Below are 19,747 nucleotides of genomic sequence, written 5' to 3'. Positions count from 1 at the left end.
GCGATTGTATATTTGCTTATAATTTTTGGTAACTAAGAACTAATGTCCCTTTCAGAAGCTAGTCAGTTGTTTCCTGAAGATGGCCTAAAAAGCCGAAAACTAATTTGAAGTGAACAAAAATCAGTAGAGCAGAAACAGCGTACTTGTTATTCAACCTTAAATATGGAACTGTTCTATCAAGAAGTAACGGAACAATCCATAAATAAGCCAAAGAACATTTATTATGCTGATTCTTTTAAATATAAATAAATACAGAGCTTGTGCTTACTCCTTCAGTTCCCACCTGATGCAAGCTCTTTCTCCCAGGTGGGCCTTGTGAGCTCTTCGGCAGTTTCCTACTGGTCATATTTCTTTCCTTTTGTCATTTGTGTTGCGGATCTCTTGGATCCCACAAGGGCCAGTGATATCTATATTCTTCTAACACCAACATCACATTGTCTTCGGACCACTTCATCGCTCACGCAGCTCTTGTCAACAACAAAAGTAGCTCACAGTGCTGCTAGTGCCGAAGTGGAGAGGGCGTGAACTTCGTTTGATGATTCGCTAAAAACGCCAACAACCAGCGCATCACGACCGAGCATCAACGAATGCGGACCAAACATTACCGAACGCAGTTGGCTCGCTATCCCTTACCGTTTATACCAGAGATAAGGACGGTTGAGATAATTTGGGAATAAAAGAGCAGTATTTTTTAGTTTAATAACTTATCGCTTATTACCATCACACAATTTTCCCATCAGTTCTTCATATGTTAGCAATGTGACCTTTTAGAATGATTCTATTGTATTTTCAAGTATGATTACCCATTATTATCATCATAATATCGATCTGTTGAACTATACCCAATTTACCCCATGGACGGGGAAATTTGGGTATAAAGTGTACTATTCAAGTAAAACATACTTTAATGTCCTATTGTGCTATAGTTACCCCAAACAGGAGTAGACCAATGAAACCCACGACAAAGCGGAAATGTCTAAGTTTCCAAAAACATTAACATTAATAAGAAATCAATAATGTGAGTTACATGACGAGATTAACAGATAATTGTGATTCATGCCATTCAAGTTAATATGAAATATCTCCCATGAAAATGAGGTGCAAAAAACACTTCAACTATTTGTCCTGAATCAATCCTTTCTATGTCATCCATCTTCTTGAAAATGACCATCCTCCTTGCATCTGGATAAAAACTTCACTCAATACTGGTTTCTCTTGTCTGGAGCGTGTTCCGTTACCTACTCCATATACTCCATCACTATCTTAGCACATTCGTTTTGGTAATGTACTGAAACCCATGACCCTATTATTTGTTTTTGAATTTGAGTTAATTCTTGTGTTAGAACCAAGGATTTCTTAATCGTCTTCAGCTTCATTACTTTCGTCACTAGGTTCAAAATGGCTCTGAGCACTATGGGACTCAACATCTTAGGTCATCAGTCCCCTAGAACTACTTAAACCTAACTAACCTAAGGACATCACACACATCCATGCCCAAGGCAGGATTCGAACCTGCGACCGTAGCGGCCGCGCCGTTCCAGACTGTAGCGCCTAGAACCGCATGGCCACATCGGCCAGCTTTCCGTAACTAGGTCTAGAAAGAACGCCTTAGTATTTTCATGAGAAATGTTGAATTTTCTTGCAGCAGTATACGCTGACATTCCCTTTTTTACTGCTTCTCTGGCCTTCTGAAGATCATTTGAGTCGTACATGGTTCATTCTTTTCTTAATATGCACGAGGCATGATCTGGAAAGGAAAACTAAGACCGTTGTCCACGCGAACATACAATTATACCCAAATTACCCCACATTCATAAACTGTAATTTACTAACAAACTATTAGTGACATATTTCTAATTTTATTAAAATTATGTTTAAAACATGTGTAATGTATACGTATTTGAATTTGGTTACTGTATCACAGTTGAGTTCGCAACAGCGCCTCTTCAACTACAACTGCACGTCTTCGTTGCGTTGAACAAACATTTATTTCAAAATGGCAGTATCACTGTAGCCAACATGTTATTAATGCCTGCGAGATGTAAAATATATATTAAATTTGAATATGTAGAAAATTAGGTTAAGAATTATGAAAAAATTATTTACACGCAGGTTACCCCATTATACTCAAAATACCCCAACCGTTCCTCGTTCGTTGATGCTCTGCTGTAAACCAGGCAAACTGTTTGTTCCTAGGTATCTGTTGTGCTCGAGAGAAGAAACGCGTCTGGGATGTAAATTACATATTATATTGCAACAATGAAAAGGCGTTTGAAGCCATAAAATAAGATTCCCCCTTAGTCACAATGTTCTACAGGAGAGATCTTTCAGTTATATCAATATATCTTGATTCGGCATACGACTTGGACTATGCCGGTACACGTCTCCAGCACGCAACTACAGTATTTGCAGCACGCGGCACTGGCAGGCGCGCGCTCTATCGGCCGCCGACAGCGCCGCTACGGCTGCTGCGGACAGTGGCGGTACCGGCCTGTCGGCTTCTGCGTGTCCACCGGTACACCGCTCGTGTGTTCAGCGCCCGCTTTCCGACTCAACAGCAGGGAAATAATGGCCACCTACCACAAGCCTGAAGCGCGCACTGTGCAAGAGCTCAAAGACATTGCTAACAAATTGCGCATTCACTCAATTACCTCCACAAATGCATCCAAATCAGGGTAAGTACTTTTCTCCATGTACTTTTGCGTAGGTGCTTATCAGGTGGGGAAGCGGGAGCGCGCAGCACTGTAAATTAACAGCTTCAGCCTAGTCGTTGCATTGTAAATAATTTCACAGCGAAACATTTTTCATATAATTGTATCTTTTTATCGACGGTCAGCAAGATAGCTGCAGTACCATTTCACCATTAACACTGTTAATGCTAATTGCGGTATTGTGGTGTCGACAGCTAACAATAAAGCGCCCTGCGACAATTGTCTGTGCTACTCCAAGGAGGAAACCGAGATTCCTTCGAGTGCACAGTGGCAGTGAAACTGCTGGCAGTTTGCTACATGTGATGACTGCCGGAGTGATTGGCGGCGATCCGACTGCGTCAGTGTGGTAGCACTGCTTCATTTCGTTCTCTACTTGACACTGTGCAGCTGCTTAAGTTATTAGTGTGTTAGACATGCTCAGAGTAGATGAACGTCCGTACTGTTCCTTGCAACTCGCAGAACATCTGATGGATCCGGCAAGCCTTATTATGTCTCATCCGTTGAAGGGTACATGGTGAACAGTTCTTGTAGGGAAATATACTACTGTATGTCTGCAGAAGATGACCCAGCAATAACAGCCGCATTTGACGGCGACGCGCGATGTTAACGCGAACGTGCTTCGAGTGAGTGTTGAAATGCGCGCGGCGTTTATTTACTTACGTCACCTGTCCTTGAACTCAAAGTATTTCCCGCTTCATTGCCTTGTTAATTTGTATAACAGACGCTCACATCCAATAAACAACGAGATACACATTTACCAAGTGAGGAAGCTTAGCGGTTAAGGCACTGAACTCTCATTACAGACGACTGGGGACCAAACTGGGACTTCCTAGTTTCCTCAAAGCACTCGCTTGAACAGTAGCAACGGAATACCTACCTAGACGTCTTTTTATCACCTTGTCGACTCTGTAGTCATTTTTCGTGTTAGAAACAACAAATATCATTTCTACTTCTTTGGCCGGCCGGAGTGGCCGAGCGGTTCTAGGCGCTTCAGTCTGGAACCGCGCGACCGCTACGGTCGCAGGTTCGAATCCTGCCTCGGGCATGGATGTGTGTGATGTCTTTAGGTTAGTTAGGTTTAAGTAGTTATAAGTTCTAGGGGGCTGATGACCTCAGAAGTTAAGTCCCATAATGCTCAGAGCCATTTTTTCTACTTCTTTTGCATTTATTCCCAATCACGGCACTTATCTGCTAGGCACTGCACAGTGCGAGGCAAATATTAGAGAATTTCTGTGCTCTACCTTCTTATCTTGTTTACATATTCCCTACGCAACAGGTTCGCGAGAAGAACGTCTTTTCCCCACAAATTCCCATGTAAGTGCCCCGAGCACGACTTTTACAAAAATGGCTCTGAGCACTATGGGACTTAACTTCTGAGATCATCAGGCCCCTAGAACTTGGAACTACTTAAACCTAACTAACCTAAGGACATCACACACATCCATACCCGAGGCAGGATTCGAACCTGCGACCGTAGCGGTTGCGCGGTTCCATACTGTAGCGCCTAGAACCGCTCGGCCACCTCGGCCGGCCGACTTTTACACATCAGTATGGACACCACCGACTATCTTAACAGTACGCCTATTACTTCGTTCGGTTTCTGTTACCATGATTACCCGGTAAGGACTCCAAACGTTGGAACTGATCGCAGTAGCATCTTTATGCGGTTTCGTTTACCGATGCACCGTACTTCCCAGAACCTTTCTAGCACTCTGTGGTATACAGATCTTTTCGTTTACGGCGTTGCAGTTTTCACCAGTGTTCGCAGTAAAACGACAGTCATCGGTTTGCTGTGTACGTCAGAGTGAGCGGGTCAACTGCAGATCTTTTATCTTGAAACGCGTACCGTATAGGTTTTGCGGATAGGCGTCTGGCTTTATCTAGTAAAATATACACGGTGTTTAAAAAAAACTGTCACGTAGTCCCACAGAAGGTCTTGTTGGTCAAAACTCGAAGAAGAGTTCATTTAGTGATATGTCCGGAAACCCGATGCCTGTTCAGATATGGGCTAATCTGTCCTTTCATTCCCATCTGTGTGTTATGCAGAAGTAGACACTATAGGCAGTGCTGTATGCATTTACCACGCATCGTAACGCATCCTTCAGCCCTTTCGCATTGAATCACGCACTCTTTTTGCGACATACGCTCCTGTAACGTCTGCACATAGACGATGGGTTGGGCATACATCAATGCCTTTAAATATCCCCACAGCCAGAAATCCAACAGATTCAGGTCTCCTGAACGGGGTGGCCATGCTACCAGAATTGGCAGTGGTGTATGCCCAACCCATCGACAATGTGCTGAGTTTACAGGAGCATGTGAAGCAGTCCGAATGTTGCTAGGTGTATTTGTAAGAGCACGTCATTCACTGCGAGGGATGGCAGAAGGGTGTGAAAGGGTGGGTAACCACACACAACCCTGTCTATAGTTCTCTTTCTACGTAACAGACAGATGGGACAAGAAGAGAGGTTGGCCCATATCTCAAAGGTATTGGTTTCCGGACATACCATTATGTTAACTTTTCTTTTTGTTTTAATCAGTACTACTTCTTCGAAGAATATGTGACACTTTAAACATACTGTGTACCTTAGACTTCCTGCCAAGTGAAGCGAACATAGATTCTTTGACCACCACCACCACTATGATCGTCATCACCATTATCATCACCATCTATTCCACGAGTTGGATCTGTCGGCCTATTCTCGTCCATTAGCTCTTCTAAAACGTCTTTCGTCTATACTAAATGGAGTGGCGCGATCCTAAGACACTGGGCTCGCATTCGGGAAAACACGATTTCAGGTTCCCGCCTGGCCATCCACATTTACGTACTCACTTAAGGCAAATTGACGAGGTGGCTCCTTTGAAAAGGACACAATCCATTTCCCATCGCAAACGGAATTTGTGTTCCTTCACTGATAATTTCGTCATCGAAGGGACATTGCACCAAAACCTTTCTTCGTTTATCCTCCTCTTACCTATCGGACGCTCTTCGATGCCCTTTTTTAGCTGTTCATTGCCCTTTTGAAGGACATTTTGCCTGTATTCTTCTATTTCTATTGTAGTACTGAGATTATCTTCTGATGTCTTCATTGTGTGTGTGTGTGTGTGTGTTGCAATCTGCTACAGCTTTCATTCCTCTCACGTGGCAGCAATTTAGCTCCAGTCGTTGGCCATTGGGGTCCACAGTCCATTGCCATACGTGGTACTGTTATTTTATTGTAGAATTTCATCTGTATTTCTGTGCTGCAGGTTTACGTTGGTACTGTTCTTATTGTTCTACAGATCCGTGAGGAAACTAGCCGACTTTCTCGCAATCTCTCGATAGTATGCATGTGTAACATTGCATGCTAGATGATAAAAATTTGAGATTTGTTTGAATAATGTGCTATGTGAGCATTTCTTTTGTGATGTTTGTGAGGTAACAGCAGCTTAACATATTCGTAATATAAAATTTCGTTGAGTATGTATGAGACATGGAAATTAGGCTGCACGGTGGGGTTGCATTTGGCACGCGATGCTCCCGTTCAGAGTTAACTATATACCATACATTCTGCGCGAGCCATTGAACTGTGAATGGCGGAGGATTCTGTGCTAATCATTCCATTTCCTGTTCCACTGAGGAAAAATTATTGCCTCGTACGAGCTCTGATCTCACGATCTTGTCGAAAATGGGCATTATCAGAACAGCGGCTGTAGTGTAATTATAAGTTTTATAATTTGAAACACCAACTTCCCAAAAGCACAGTTTAAAAAGTTTATTTAAAGCAAACTATTACCAGTTTCGGGTTTCTTAGAAATCTTCCTTCAAATGACTCTTATAACAGACTGTCTTGCTTTCCTGCTGGGGTCTCGTTTTATATTCGTTATTGGTTTCGTGCACTAAGATAAATAAAACGTTTTTCGTTCAAAATTCGATAAATAATGGTTGATAGAGGGGCACGCAATTTTGTTACATGGGTTGTAAGCACAGGCATATCATCTTGCTGCGTATAATGACCACCTTGCCTTTCAGTTTCGGTACATTCCTCGGATAATTTTACGTTCAACGACGATATCAACAAGCATTATACCACTGTCCACCGCTTTTAGAGGGGTTTCGCTTGCCGATAAAAAATAAATCGTTCCATTTTTTAAATAAATCCGTACTTGCTTCCGCACTTGAGAGTATCACATATGCAACGAAATCAAGTGCCGCCTGCCAATTATCATTTGCCAAAAATCCCGTTTCAATATCTCGATCCGTTCTCGAAACAAAACGGACGCAAATTTAAGTCACTCGCCCTGTGTACCCTATGCATATTTGCAATCGCTTAGGACTGTTCGTCGTGCGACAAATTCACGCTCGTTTTCAGCGTTATGTTTGGAGAGCGAATGTTCTCCAACAGTGATATGTCACGCATGGAACTGCGATGATAAAAGTATTGTGTAATACAAGTCGCGGCGTCAACTGATAACGGACGGAAGCGCCGGTCTGGTTACGTCATCCAGGCGCAGCGCGACCGCCGCATTACGTACGCTGCTGACACCTGTTGCCCACTGCAGCACTCCGCGTTCAGCAGTTATGCATCTTGCTCTCCGCCAGCATAGTTGGTACAAACATGGCAGTTGTAAAATCGTTTCGGCTAACAAACAGTTGAGGAAAATGAGCCAAATATGGATTTCCCAAACGGATTTCGCAATGCTGCTTCTATGGCAGCTGTAAAATAGTTTCGGCTAACAAACAGTTGAGGAAAATGAGCCAAATATGGGCTTCCCAAACGGATTTCGCAATTCTGCTTCTGTTTGGTCTATAAATATTTCACGATCGATTCTGGAAATGCGATTCTGTCCTCCGGACTTCAGCTTCCAAAATCGGTTGTAGCTCCAGCTTCTACCGGAAGGGGTCTCGTGCAGCGAGCACAGTCACTGGTTGGTGACAAAATAGTCACTAATTCTGTGCATATGATTAAGAATGGGAATTAACTCATTAGTAAATTTTCAAGTAATTTCAAGCGTGCGAAACGTTGGAGTGCAACAGTATTCTACCAGTGACCTTGTCGCACTTTTCCGCAACGCCTGTGATCTAAGGGGAGGGCGGGTTTAATGAAATTGTTTCGCACATTTTAATTGGGTGAATTAAATTTTTAAGTACCTTTTCTTGAATAGTCCCTCCTCCTCCTCCTCCTCCTCCTCCTCCTCGTGAATAATTCATTGCTATCCATAAGAAAATCGCCCTCTTTCCGTTGTTAAAAATATTACCAAGGTGCTGATATCTTGACTACATCATGTTGAGGGAAAGGAACAGTTTAAGTACAGTCAAAACAACTGACGTTCGAATAGCCATTATTTAATCAGGCTTGCAAAATCAGTTCTGGCCTTACAAGTAAACAAGGTTACGAAAATCGGTTTCCGAAATTCAGTTTTCATCTTCCGTAAGTTGTGTCGCCTGTTAACGTGGTGATTGGCAACTGCACGCCGAACTGCTTTACCCTTCAACAGAAAATCGTGTCGAATCTGATTGGTTACAAACCGTTCCAGAACTCCTTTTAACCCTGGATTACCAAACCATCGTAAAATTTACAGTTGTAGTAGGGTATAAAACAGGGAATTTTGTACTTCATTGAATATGTAACATACGATTGGAGATCTAATAATTGTAATTCCTTAATGCATGACCTATAAATTATAACTTGTTTTGAATAAAATGTGGAGTAATAAACTTTACAGTCGTTTAATAGGAACGTGACAGTTCTCCCTTTAGTGTTTCAGGGTAAAGAGAACTATTGTGGAAGAAACCTTTTTTAGAGATGCAGAGAGGTAATGAGGGTGCTAATTTAATTTGTAGTCTCGCTATTTTCATTCTAAATGTACTTAGATTTCAGATTTGCAATTCAGCTTTCTGACTTAGTGATCCGTGTAGTGACGTGACATCCACATTCGCGCCGGTGCCAATAGGTGCAGTGTCACTCTGACAGTGTGTGGCCTTCCCCACACTGACGCAGCAGAAACAGCTCTGCGATCGCAGCAGCACTTGTTACTTGTGACAAGTGGTGTCTAATGGGGCAGATCAAACACGCGGTTGTTCGCCACTCAGGACAACTTTCTTGACACCCTGCAGCGTGTTCGTTGCAGATCGCGTTTTATACCGCTTATTTGCTCCAAGTACTATTCTTTTTTCGTATTAAGTTGAAACTAAATGTAAACAAATGCCTGCTCTGCACGTTCAGAGATTTGCCTTCGAGCGCAGTGCACCAACACCTGCACCAAAGGACACGCCACTGGGAATGGACGCTACTTTTGTACCTGTTATTTCGTTGTTATGCTAGCGTAAATGACACAATAAGGCACGCTAAGCACTGAAAACCCTCAATGTGTTTGCCAGTCATCTTGTTAAATGTTTAACTCGTGTAGTTATTGTTTCAAATCTTAGTGGACATTCGCTTTCGCTGTTTATTTCAGAAATAACATTTGTGTTTCCCAGAGTTTCTGTGTCGAGTGCATTAAGTGCACGGAAAGAAAAACAGAATGCCGGTAACTCTTGAAACCTCGACAATAAGCTCTTACATTACACATGAATCACAGAGATCGTACGTCTTATGTTTGCCACTCGTTTTTCTGCTGCTTATTCCCTCTCGTATGTTTCGCTTCTCGCTTAATCCCGTGTGCATCGTATTACAGAGTTTTACCGTGTACTTTTTTATTGTCTTTACAAATTGTACTAAATGGAATTTGAAATTATACTGTTTGCTTGCTGTTCATCGTTTTTACCGATCACATAGGCAGAGTATCTGGCGTTTTATTGTTCGGCGGTAACGGTTCGTTAATGCCGCAGCTGTAGGTTAATCCTGGCATGGCACGGATCTCAGGGGCGTGGAGGACAATGCAGATACAGGCAAAATGCATACTCGACAGGCCGTCATTTACGTTCCACGAGAAAGAAATACCATTGAAGTAACAACAAAAGTGGAGTAATACATAACACAATGTTTACTTCCGTGTTAAACTTAACGATGAACATGAGTATAGCGCACCATATTATGGCTCCACCTATTGTGGTCTCGCCGTGCTATGTGACTAGACCATTGACGTTAGAGCCTGGTTACTCTCTCGAGGACGTCAGTTATGTGTGTTTCCGTTTTGATAACCTCCTTCAGGATCGTGTTCCTACCGTCAAGAAAGCCGTTGGCATGAGTTGTTATTCCACCAGTGAGGTCCTGGTGCACAGTGCAGATATACAATGCTGGTGCCGGTTACCGGGCCAATCAAGGTGCAACAGTACCAATACTCCGGCTGCTCTGTGGTTTTTCTCAGGTGATTTTAAAGAAACTGTTCGGTAAAAAACGAGATATGCTTCATATTGTAGCTCCATAGAGAAGTGCCTATCGTTTCGTTAATCACTTTAGTTATTGTGGCAATTCGAAATTAAATACCCCACCACACAAAATTAGATTAGTTTACATTGTACATTATGAGTCACTACGCGTTTATGTTTGGTGCACCTTGCGGTCATACATTCATCATCAAATACTCCATCTTTCATAGCTGAAAGTTGGTGACCCATCACAGGATCCTCTTAACAGTCTCTCTCCATTTTTCCAGTCTTCTGCATCTTGGAGTAGCTGGTACAATGTTTAGTTTCGTACATTGCCATTTACGAAATGTAGCAAAAATATTGAGTTCCTTTTTTTTTAAGTCTAAGAGGATATCTATATCTCCAATATCGCAAAAAATCAATTGCGCCACACTACAGAAAGAGAGAGGCATTCATAACATGCATCATCTTCTTTTTCCTGGTCTTTATTACGTATCTTCACGGGGTCGAAATGTTAATTTTCGGATTTGGCAATGTTTGTGGTGGCAGGATACCCTTGCTGACGTCACCCCTTTCATCGTAGGGACCGAATTTGTGTATCCCAACTGTCTGCATCTAGTGTTACCCCAGGTGGAAGTGTGCGAACATTCTTCTAAATGTTTGCGAATCGTGTAACTGAGGTATGAAGTGCGTACCAGGCCGGTATTCCCCTAGTGGGATGTAGGAAACCGCCTGTAAACCACCTCTAGACTGGCAGGCACACCGGCCCTCTTTGCTGATCCGCCGGGCTGATTCAATCCTTGGCAGGCACGCCTCACCGTTTCCAGGAAGCTGCGTGCGTCAGCACGCAGCTATCCGGGTGGTATTCGTAGCGTCCATCATGTCGCATAAACGATTCGATTTTTCAAACTGAGTTTCTAGAAATGATTATAAGCAAAGAACGGAATGAATCTTCCTGGCAGATTAAAACTGTGCTCGCACCGAGCACACACTCCATTGCAGAGTGAAAATTTCAGTCTGGGAAGATCCCCCAGGCTGTGGCTAAGCCATGTCTCCGCAGTAATCTTTCTTTTTAGAGTGCTAGTCCTGCAGGTTTCGCAGTAGAGCTTCTGTGGAGTTCGGAAGGTAGGAGACGAGGTATGTCTGCAGCTCGTGGTCGAGTGGCTAGCGTTTCTGCCTCGGGATCACGGGGTCCCGGGTTCGATTCGCGGCCGGCTTGGGAATTTTTTTCCGCTTGGGGATTGGGTGTTCGTGTCGTCCTCATCATTTAACGCTGGCACGGTAGCTCATCGCGTTCGGTCAGAGTGTTAGCTGCCCTCTGTAATAAAAATGAGTCAACGACTTAACACTGAACTTGAACGGGTGTCATGGGACATCCGCACCATACAAATGCAACGAAAAAAATAGAACAATTAAAAAATGTGCCTGCGGAAGTTAAAGGTCCAAAGTTCACGTCTAAGTCCGGCATACAGTTTTAATCTGCCAGGAAGTTTCATGTCGGCGCACAATCCGCTGCAGAGTGAAAATTTCATTCTGAAAAGAGTGGAATAGTTTGCTGTATGGTTAATAAGGAGACTTCTTATCTACCACGATGTAAGAATAGTAATTTTTTTCCTCGATTAAATAATGTAATTCTTTCATGGGCGTCACCGCTAGGTGGACAGGGGGGGATGCGTTCCAGCCAGTATTTTTTGGAAAGAAATTTCACCGTTCAGTTAATATATCCAAGCTTAACTAATCACACATACAGTGGAAACTCGTTTATCCGGACCTAAGTTACACGGATTCAGGATTATCCGGGTTGTCAACCGCGAGCATGTACAGGGTGTTTCAAACATGACCGGTATATTTGAAACGGCAATAAAAACTAAACAAGCAGCGATAGAAATACACCGTTTGTTGCAATATGCTTGGGACAACAATACATTTTCAGGCGGACAAACATTAGAAATTACAGTAGTTACAATTTTCAACAACAGATGGCGCTGCGGTCTGGGAAACTCTATAGTACGATATTTTCCACATATCCACCATGCGTAGCAATAATATGGCGTAGTCTCTGAATGAAATTACCCGAAACCTTTGACAACGTGTCTGGCGGAATGGCTTTACATGCAGATGAGATGTACTGCTTCAGCTGTTCAATTGTTTCTGGATTCTGGCGGTACACCTGGTCTTTCAAGTGTCCCCACAGAAAGAAGTCACAGGGGTTCATGTCTGGCGAATAGGGAGGCCAATCCACGCCGCCTCCTGTATGTTTCGGATAGCCCAAAGCGATCACACGATCATCGAAATATTCATTCAGGAAATTAAAGACGTCGGCCGTGCGATGTGGCCGGGCACCATCTTGCATAAACCACGAGGTGTTCGCAGTGTCGTCTAAGGCAGTTTGTACCGCCACAAATTCACGAAGAATGTCCAGATAGCGTGATGCAGTAATCGTTTCGGATCTGAAAAATGGGCCAATGATTCCTTTGGAAGAAATGGCGGCCCAGACCAGTACTTTTTGAGGATGCAGGGACGATGGGACTGCAACATGGGGCTTTTCGGTTCCCCATATGCGCCAGTTCTGTTTATTGACGAAGCCGTCCAGGTAAAAATAAGCTTCGTCAGTAAACCAAATGCTGCCCACATGCATATCGCCGTCATCAATCCTGTGCACTATATCGTTAGCGAATGTCTCTCATGCAGCAATGGTAGCGGCGCTGAGGGGTTGCCGCGTTTGATTTTTGTATGGATAGAGGTGTAAACTCTGGCGCATGAGACGATACGTGGATGTTGGCGTCATTTGGACCGCAGCTGCAACACGGCGAACGGAAAGCCGAGGCCGCTGTTGGATCACCTGCTGCACTAGCTGCGCGTTGCCCTCTGTGGTTGCCGTACGCGGTCGCCCTACCTTTCCAGCACGTTCATCCGTCACGTTCCCAGTCCGTTGAAATTTTTCAAACAGATCCTTTATTGTATCGCTTTTCGGTCCTTTGGTTACATTAAACCTCCGTTGAAAACTTCGTCTTGTTGCAACAACACTGTGTTCTATGCGGTGGAATTCCAACACCAGAAAAATCCTCTGTTCTAAGGAATAAACCATGTTGTCTACAGCACACTTGCACGTTGTGAACAGCACACGCTTACAGCAGAAAGACGACGTACAGAATGGCGCACCCACAGACTGCGTTGTCTTCTATATCTTTCACATCACTTGCAGCGCCATCTGTTGTTGAAAATTGTAACTACTGTAATTTCGAAAGTTTGTCCGCCTGAAAATGTGCTGTTGTCCCAAGCATATTGCAACAAACGGTGTATTTCTATCGCTTCTCGTTTAGTTTTTATTGCCGTTTCAAATATACCGGTCATTTTTGAAACACCCTGTATGTTTGCAGTCTAGTCCGTGCATGCACGCACAGGTTGCGATGGTGCCACCCGCTCGTGTTTCGTTATCGTTTGAGGTACACAGTTGCCAATCGCTACACCGCTGCACCTTGTCGCGTCTGTGCTTAAAAATGTCAAAGCGGACGGGAGGGGTGTTATCGCTTAAGGATAAAATGATGTGATATTGAGTCTCGGGTGTGGCGAGTAATGATCAATGTTTTCAGAGCATGTCAGATGACGAAATTGTTGTAAACTTATTGCAGACGAACGAACAGCAGGAAATGTAAGAAGATGAAACAGAAGAAAACGTAGATGCACAAAATGGCGCAGGACCATGTCATGCGGAAGCATTTCAAAGCCCTGGAAACAGCTTTCAAATGGTTCAAAAAGCAAACGGAGTATGAGTGTACTGTAATTAAAACGAATATGTGATGTAGCAGCAATGAAGAGAAAAAAATTGTATACGTCTAATGACAATTAACATATATTTATACAAAATTAAAGTACAGTGACAGTCCTATGTGACTTTTGGCAGGTGTTTAATGATTAAAGTTTCAGTATTTTAGTAATTTTAAGAAAATATGTAAATAAGTACGAAAATATGTCGCTGATCTTTTAATAAACATTGATTTTTGTTGATTTTAATGACTTTAATTTGTTTTTGTTGTTTTGAATAAGCACCAAACATCATACGCTGAAGCTCCAAAGAAACTGGTATAGGCATGCGAATTCAAATACAGAGATACGTAAACAGGCCGAATATGGCGGTGCGGTCGGCAACGCCTATATAATTCAACACGGGTCTGGCGCAGTTGTTAGATCACTTACTGCTGCTACAATGGCACGTTATCAGTATTAAAGTGAGTTTGAACGTGGTTTTACAGTCTGCGCACGAGTGATGGGACACAGGATCTCCGAGGTAGCAATGAAGTTGGGATTTTCCCGTACGACCATTTCACGAGAGTACCGTGAATATCAGGAATCCGGTAAAACATCAAATCTCCGACGTCGCTGCGGCCGGAAAAAGATCCTGCAAGAACAGGACAAACGACGACTGAAGAGAATTGTTCGACGTGACAGAAGTGAAACACTTCCACAGATTGCTGCAGATTTCAGTACCGAGCCATCAACATGCGAAACATTCAAGGAAACATCACCGATACGGGCTTTCGGAGCCGAAGGCCCATTCGTGTACCCTTTATGACTGCAGGACACAAAGCTTTAGATTGGACTGTTGATGACTGGAGACACGTTGCCTGGGCGGACGAGTCTCATTTCAAATTGTATCGAGCGGATGGACGTGTACAGGTATGGAGATAAGCTCACGTAGCCATTTACCCTGCATGTCAGCAAGGGACTCTTCAAGCTGGTGGAGGCTCTGTAATAGAGTGGGGCGTGTGCAGTTGGAGTGATATGGGACCCTTAATACGTCTAGATAGTAGTCTGACAGGTGACACGTACGCAAGCATCCTGTCTGATCACCTACATCCATTCCCCATTGTGCATTCCGACGGCCTTGGGCAATTCCAGCAGGACAATGCGACACCCCGACACTTCCACTGGCCACCAAACTCCCCAGACATGAACATTATTGAGAATATCTGGGATGCCCTGCCACTTGCTGTTCAGAAGATATCACCATCCCTTCGTACTCTTACGGATTTATGGACAGCCCTGCAGGATTCATGTTGTCATTTCCCTCCAGCACTACTTCAGACAATAGTCGGATTCCATGTCACGTCGTGTTGCGGCACTTCTGCGTGATCGCGGGGGCCGTACACTATATTAGGCAGGTATACCAGTTTCTTTGGTTCTTCAGTGTATATTAACCCTAGAAAGATAATCATATGCAACGTACCTAAAAGATTACCGCATGCGAGCGACAGAGGTCATCTTTCTACAGTTATTAATAAAGATTCATTTTTCTCAAACATTCAGTTATCCGGATTTTCGATTATCCGAATGACTTACGACAACACTTACTCTTGTTAATCGAGTTTCCATTGTGCTAAAAACTCGTGTGCGGTAAGAATTAATGTTTAGGAGGATTTACTAATGTGGAGAAATAAATCATTCATTAAAAACACAGTATCCCAAACTTTAAGAAATAATGTTGGTAAGACTACCATTGATGAAGGAGAGGGTTAGATAAACACGAATTTTCTTGGTTTTGCTGTAAGTTTGTTGGAAAATAATCGAATGGCACGCGACAGCTTCCAAGGAAGAGAGGAGTTACTAATCGATTGTCCGAGGGCACGGATCCACATGAATTTCTATCGCTCGAAGATCTCTACCGACAGGAATATTTAGATATCAATGATATGGCTGTCCAAGGGCTTCGGTAGCTAATACGTGAGCAACCTGGCATGAAGAAACAGGTTTCCGTGGAAAAAGAAATACGGTCTTGATGTGGCAGCGACATACCCGGAAATCGTATTTTCAGTCCTTGAAAACAGAACTTGAATTCTTTCAGCTATGATATACCGTAAAATGCCTGGAAGACGCAAAAGATGTTTTAGTCTCGATGAAAAAAGCAGTTCGAGAGTGATTTGTTAAGGTTAGACGTTATTGGTTATACTTATGCTTGTGTGCCCAGGTTCAAACTGCGAAGCAAAACGCAGTTTTACTGCTCTATAACGACTGAAGAACTAGCTACGTACAACAGTGACACAGCAAAGGCTTTTTGATACAGGAGAAATGTATTTGAACACTATGGGGATAAGCTTCGCAAGATTATTTTACCTTATGCTCTTGAAATACTATTTAGTTCTGACTTTTTATCCACGTATTTCTATATTTTAAAATGTATTTTTAGTGTCTGAAAAATAAACCAAATAAAATCGCGTCGTAATACTCTATTTAATTACATTCCTAATAAAAACCAAGCAGAATTTACTTTGAAAATCTATTTAATGTGAAATAGTTTCCACGGCTGTTTAGAACATAATAATCATACATACACGGTCGGTAAATTATATCTTAATATTATATAACTTTTTTATACTCGGTAATCGTAAAATATGTTTTAACCCAGGTTTACGTTGGCATGCTTCAGAAGTTTCAAGTGCCACTGAAATACGAGAAGCTCATTTCCGAATGGTACCAAATCCGAAAACTGAAAAATGAGATAATAGCTGGCAGCACTACTTGGAACCTTTACCTATGTGAAAAGAACTGTTATGTATGCCAAAAGTGCCATATACGTTACATATTTCCCCTTAAGACTTGCTGTTCATGGCGAAGAGTACCAAATCCAGTCATATTTCGTTTCCAAGAAGTACCAAATCCCGACAGCCAATTGTTACTCTTCATGGTAATGACGACACGCACAACATGGCCGACATTTGTTTACATGTCATTGTATGTTGTAAAGACGTGTCTGTCGTTTCTTTATGTTCATTGTGAGTTTTTAATTAAGTTATGGCGTCTGCTACACCAGATGAATACTGTGAATCACCAACAGAAACTCCAGAACAACTTTTACCAAACTTAACACAATTTTCTTTCAAAAGGTACCAAATCCATTTTTATTTGTGCAGTATCAATTAAACAAATAACGACAGCGGCACGGATAGTTGAATCATCCTCTATGACCGGAAGTATCCGGACACACATTAGTGGACTTTGATATGTGATGTGTGTACCCATCAACTTTGTGAGCACTTGAACTCTGCTGTGGCCAGTTTCAGTGAGGTGTCTGTGGAGGATCGGCAGTCCATTCTACGTCAAGAGCCGAAACCAGAGAAGGCAGTGATGTTGTATGCTGGGGTCTGGGAGCGAAGCTGACGTTCTAACTTATCCCAAAGGTGTTCTATTGGGTCAGATCGGAACTCTGGGCAGACCACTCCATTTTAGGAATGTTACTGTCCACAAATAATTGTCTCCCATATGTTGCTTTTGACAGACTGCATTGCCATGCTGATGGAAACAATCATCGTCTACCGAGCCAGGTGGCGCAGTGGTTATCATACTGGACTTGCGTTCGTGAGGACGACGGTTCAAACCCGCTCCGGCAATCCTGATTTATGTCATCCGTGATTTCCCTAAATCACGTCAGCCAAATGCCGGGATGGTTCTTTGAAAGGGCACAGCCGACTTCCTTCCCCATCGTTCCCTAATGCGATGGGACCGATGACCTCGCTGGTTGATCCCCCCCCTCCTCCCCCACCCGCTAATGAACCAACCAACCAATTATCGTCTCCAAAATGTTCCTCTACTGTATGCAGTACACAATGCTGTAAAATATGTTCATATTCTTCCAAATTTAGCGTTTTCTTAAACGCAATAAGACAAACAAGTTCTAACCACAATATCATAACATATGACTAAGGACAACATTCTCCATCGAGTTCTAGCAAGGTATATCGTGGTTCACCAATCAAAATCACTCGTTTCCACTAACTCACTGTCCAGTGGTGACGCTCTTTATACCACCTCGTGTGTCGCTTAGCATTTAATACCTCGCCTATTGTACCCCATTCATTTAACCCTAGGATACTAAAGGGGGAGAAATTTTACATTGCTACTATATCGTCGTAAAGATTAGTACTCTACATTTTGTTCAAGGAAAATTACAATTTATATATTATGCGTTAGTTAAGTACCATTATCAGATCTCCACTGTTCGCCCCGATAGCTGAGTCGTCAGTGCGGGGGTTGTCACGCCAAGGGGCCCGGGTTCGATTCCCGGCTGGCTCCGAGATTTTCTCTGCTCAGAGACTCGGTGTTGTGTTGTCCTCATTATCATTTCATCACCACCAGTGGAAGGCAACGGGAAACTACCACCGGAATCACTTTCCTAGACGCTCATGCGGTGGACCTCTCTGACGAGGCTTCCCCCATGGCAAGACCTGCCGTAAGGCAGAACACAAACTTCTCCATTGGTGTGTTATAGACCAAATTAAGTAAAAAGTGTCCTGTTTTATAACGTACTGCTATCGTAAATTTTACGAGGTTTTAGTAATCTGGGGTTACCTACCTAAACACAGCCATTGTGCAAGCTGGACTGCTGATTGCAGTTTATAACTCACGAATGATTCCTACCTCTGATTTCATGCGATTTATTACACCCGCTCTCCGCAAATGCTCGACGTTCTCCATCCCTCAGTACACGAGGTCTGTCAGGTATTGGCGAAGCTGTGGTCGTTCGTTTGCGTTTTCACTTCGTAATCACATCACCAATAGGCGACATGGGTAGCTTTTTATACGGGTTGAATGCCCGTGATGGATTTGTTACCCAGGTGGCATCCAGTGACTAGTCCACTTTCGAAGTCAGTGAGCTCTCCTGACAGACCCATTCTGCTGTTACTTCTTCTCTGCCGACGACATAATAATGCCGCGTCTCCTTTATTATAAAAGCTAGTCCGCTTCTCGTGATATCTAGTGGTCAGTTCCGCGTTACAGAAGTGTGTCTGAATATTTCTGGCCATGCACTGTATGTGTAGGCATAACTCAAAACTCGCCACTGATGACGCCTCTCTAAGGAAAAAACAGGTTAAAAGCCACATCTATTGCAATCTCGGAGGAATCCTGCGGCACATTGTGTTTTTAATCATGCGGAGCTGAGACTGAAATTTATCAAAGGACTTTTTTTCTACACTTCAGCGATCTGTATCAATAAGAATTACTGGAAGTTTTCATTCAAACTGTTCATTATTGAAAATACACACGATTACAGGATTTCGCCGAAATTGTAACAGAAGTGAAGATTAACTTTCTCCAATTTGTTAACCTTTTTTTATTTTTTATTATTTTTTTTTCTTCAGAGATGCGTCAATGGAGAGTTCTAGGGGGAACGTCTACATTTCTATTGCTGACATCTTAAATTATAGCCGCGCGGGGTAGCCGAGCGGTCTCAGGCGTCTTGTCACGGTCCGCGCGGCTTCCCCTGTCGTAGGTTCGAGTCCTCCCTGGGGCATGGGTGTGTGTGTCGTCCTTAGCGTAAGGTAGTTCAAGTTAGATTAAGTAGTGCGATGACCACAGCAGTTTGGTCCCATAAACCATTACCCCAAATTCCAATTTCCAATTCTTAAGCCGGCCGTGGTGGCCGTGCGGTTCTAGGCGCTGCAGTCCAGAACCGCGGGACTGCTACGGTCGCAGGTTCGAATCCTGCCTCGGACATGGATGTGTGTGATGTCCTTAGGTTAGTTAGGTTTAATTAGTTCTAAGTTCTAGGGGACTGATGACCTAAGATGTAAAGTCCCATAATGCTCAGAGCCATTTGAACCAATTCTTAAATTATGCTTCTTGCACCAAAACACGGCAGGGCATATTAACTTCGCCTTACTAGCATGATTATGCAGCTTTCAGTTTTGACGAAATTCTGAAGTAGAGTGTCTTATTAAACAAGCTACTGAGAACAAGTCGACAGCTTGTG

At 43.1% G+C, this 19,747-nt stretch overlaps 1 protein-coding gene across 1 annotated transcript in view; it reads left to right on the top strand.

Moving 5' to 3' along the window:
• Positions 1-2,490: 2,490 nt before the first annotated feature.
• The window catches only part of LOC124555025 (transketolase), a 160,329-nt gene continuing 143,072 nt past the window's right edge, over positions 2,491-19,747 (top strand). Inside the window, exon 1 of the mRNA XM_047128778.1 lies at positions 2,491-2,675. Within this exon, the coding sequence (XP_046984734.1) occupies positions 2,569-2,675 (107 nt within the window). The 5' untranslated portion in view covers positions 2,491-2,568. The remainder of the gene's footprint in view (positions 2,676-19,747) is intronic.

This window comes from Schistocerca americana, chromosome X (genome assembly GCF_021461395.2).
Source record: "Schistocerca americana isolate TAMUIC-IGC-003095 chromosome X, iqSchAmer2.1, whole genome shotgun sequence".
Lineage (NCBI taxonomy): Eukaryota > Metazoa > Arthropoda > Insecta > Orthoptera > Acrididae > Schistocerca > Schistocerca americana.
This window is presented reverse-complemented; position numbering and strand designations above follow the sequence as displayed.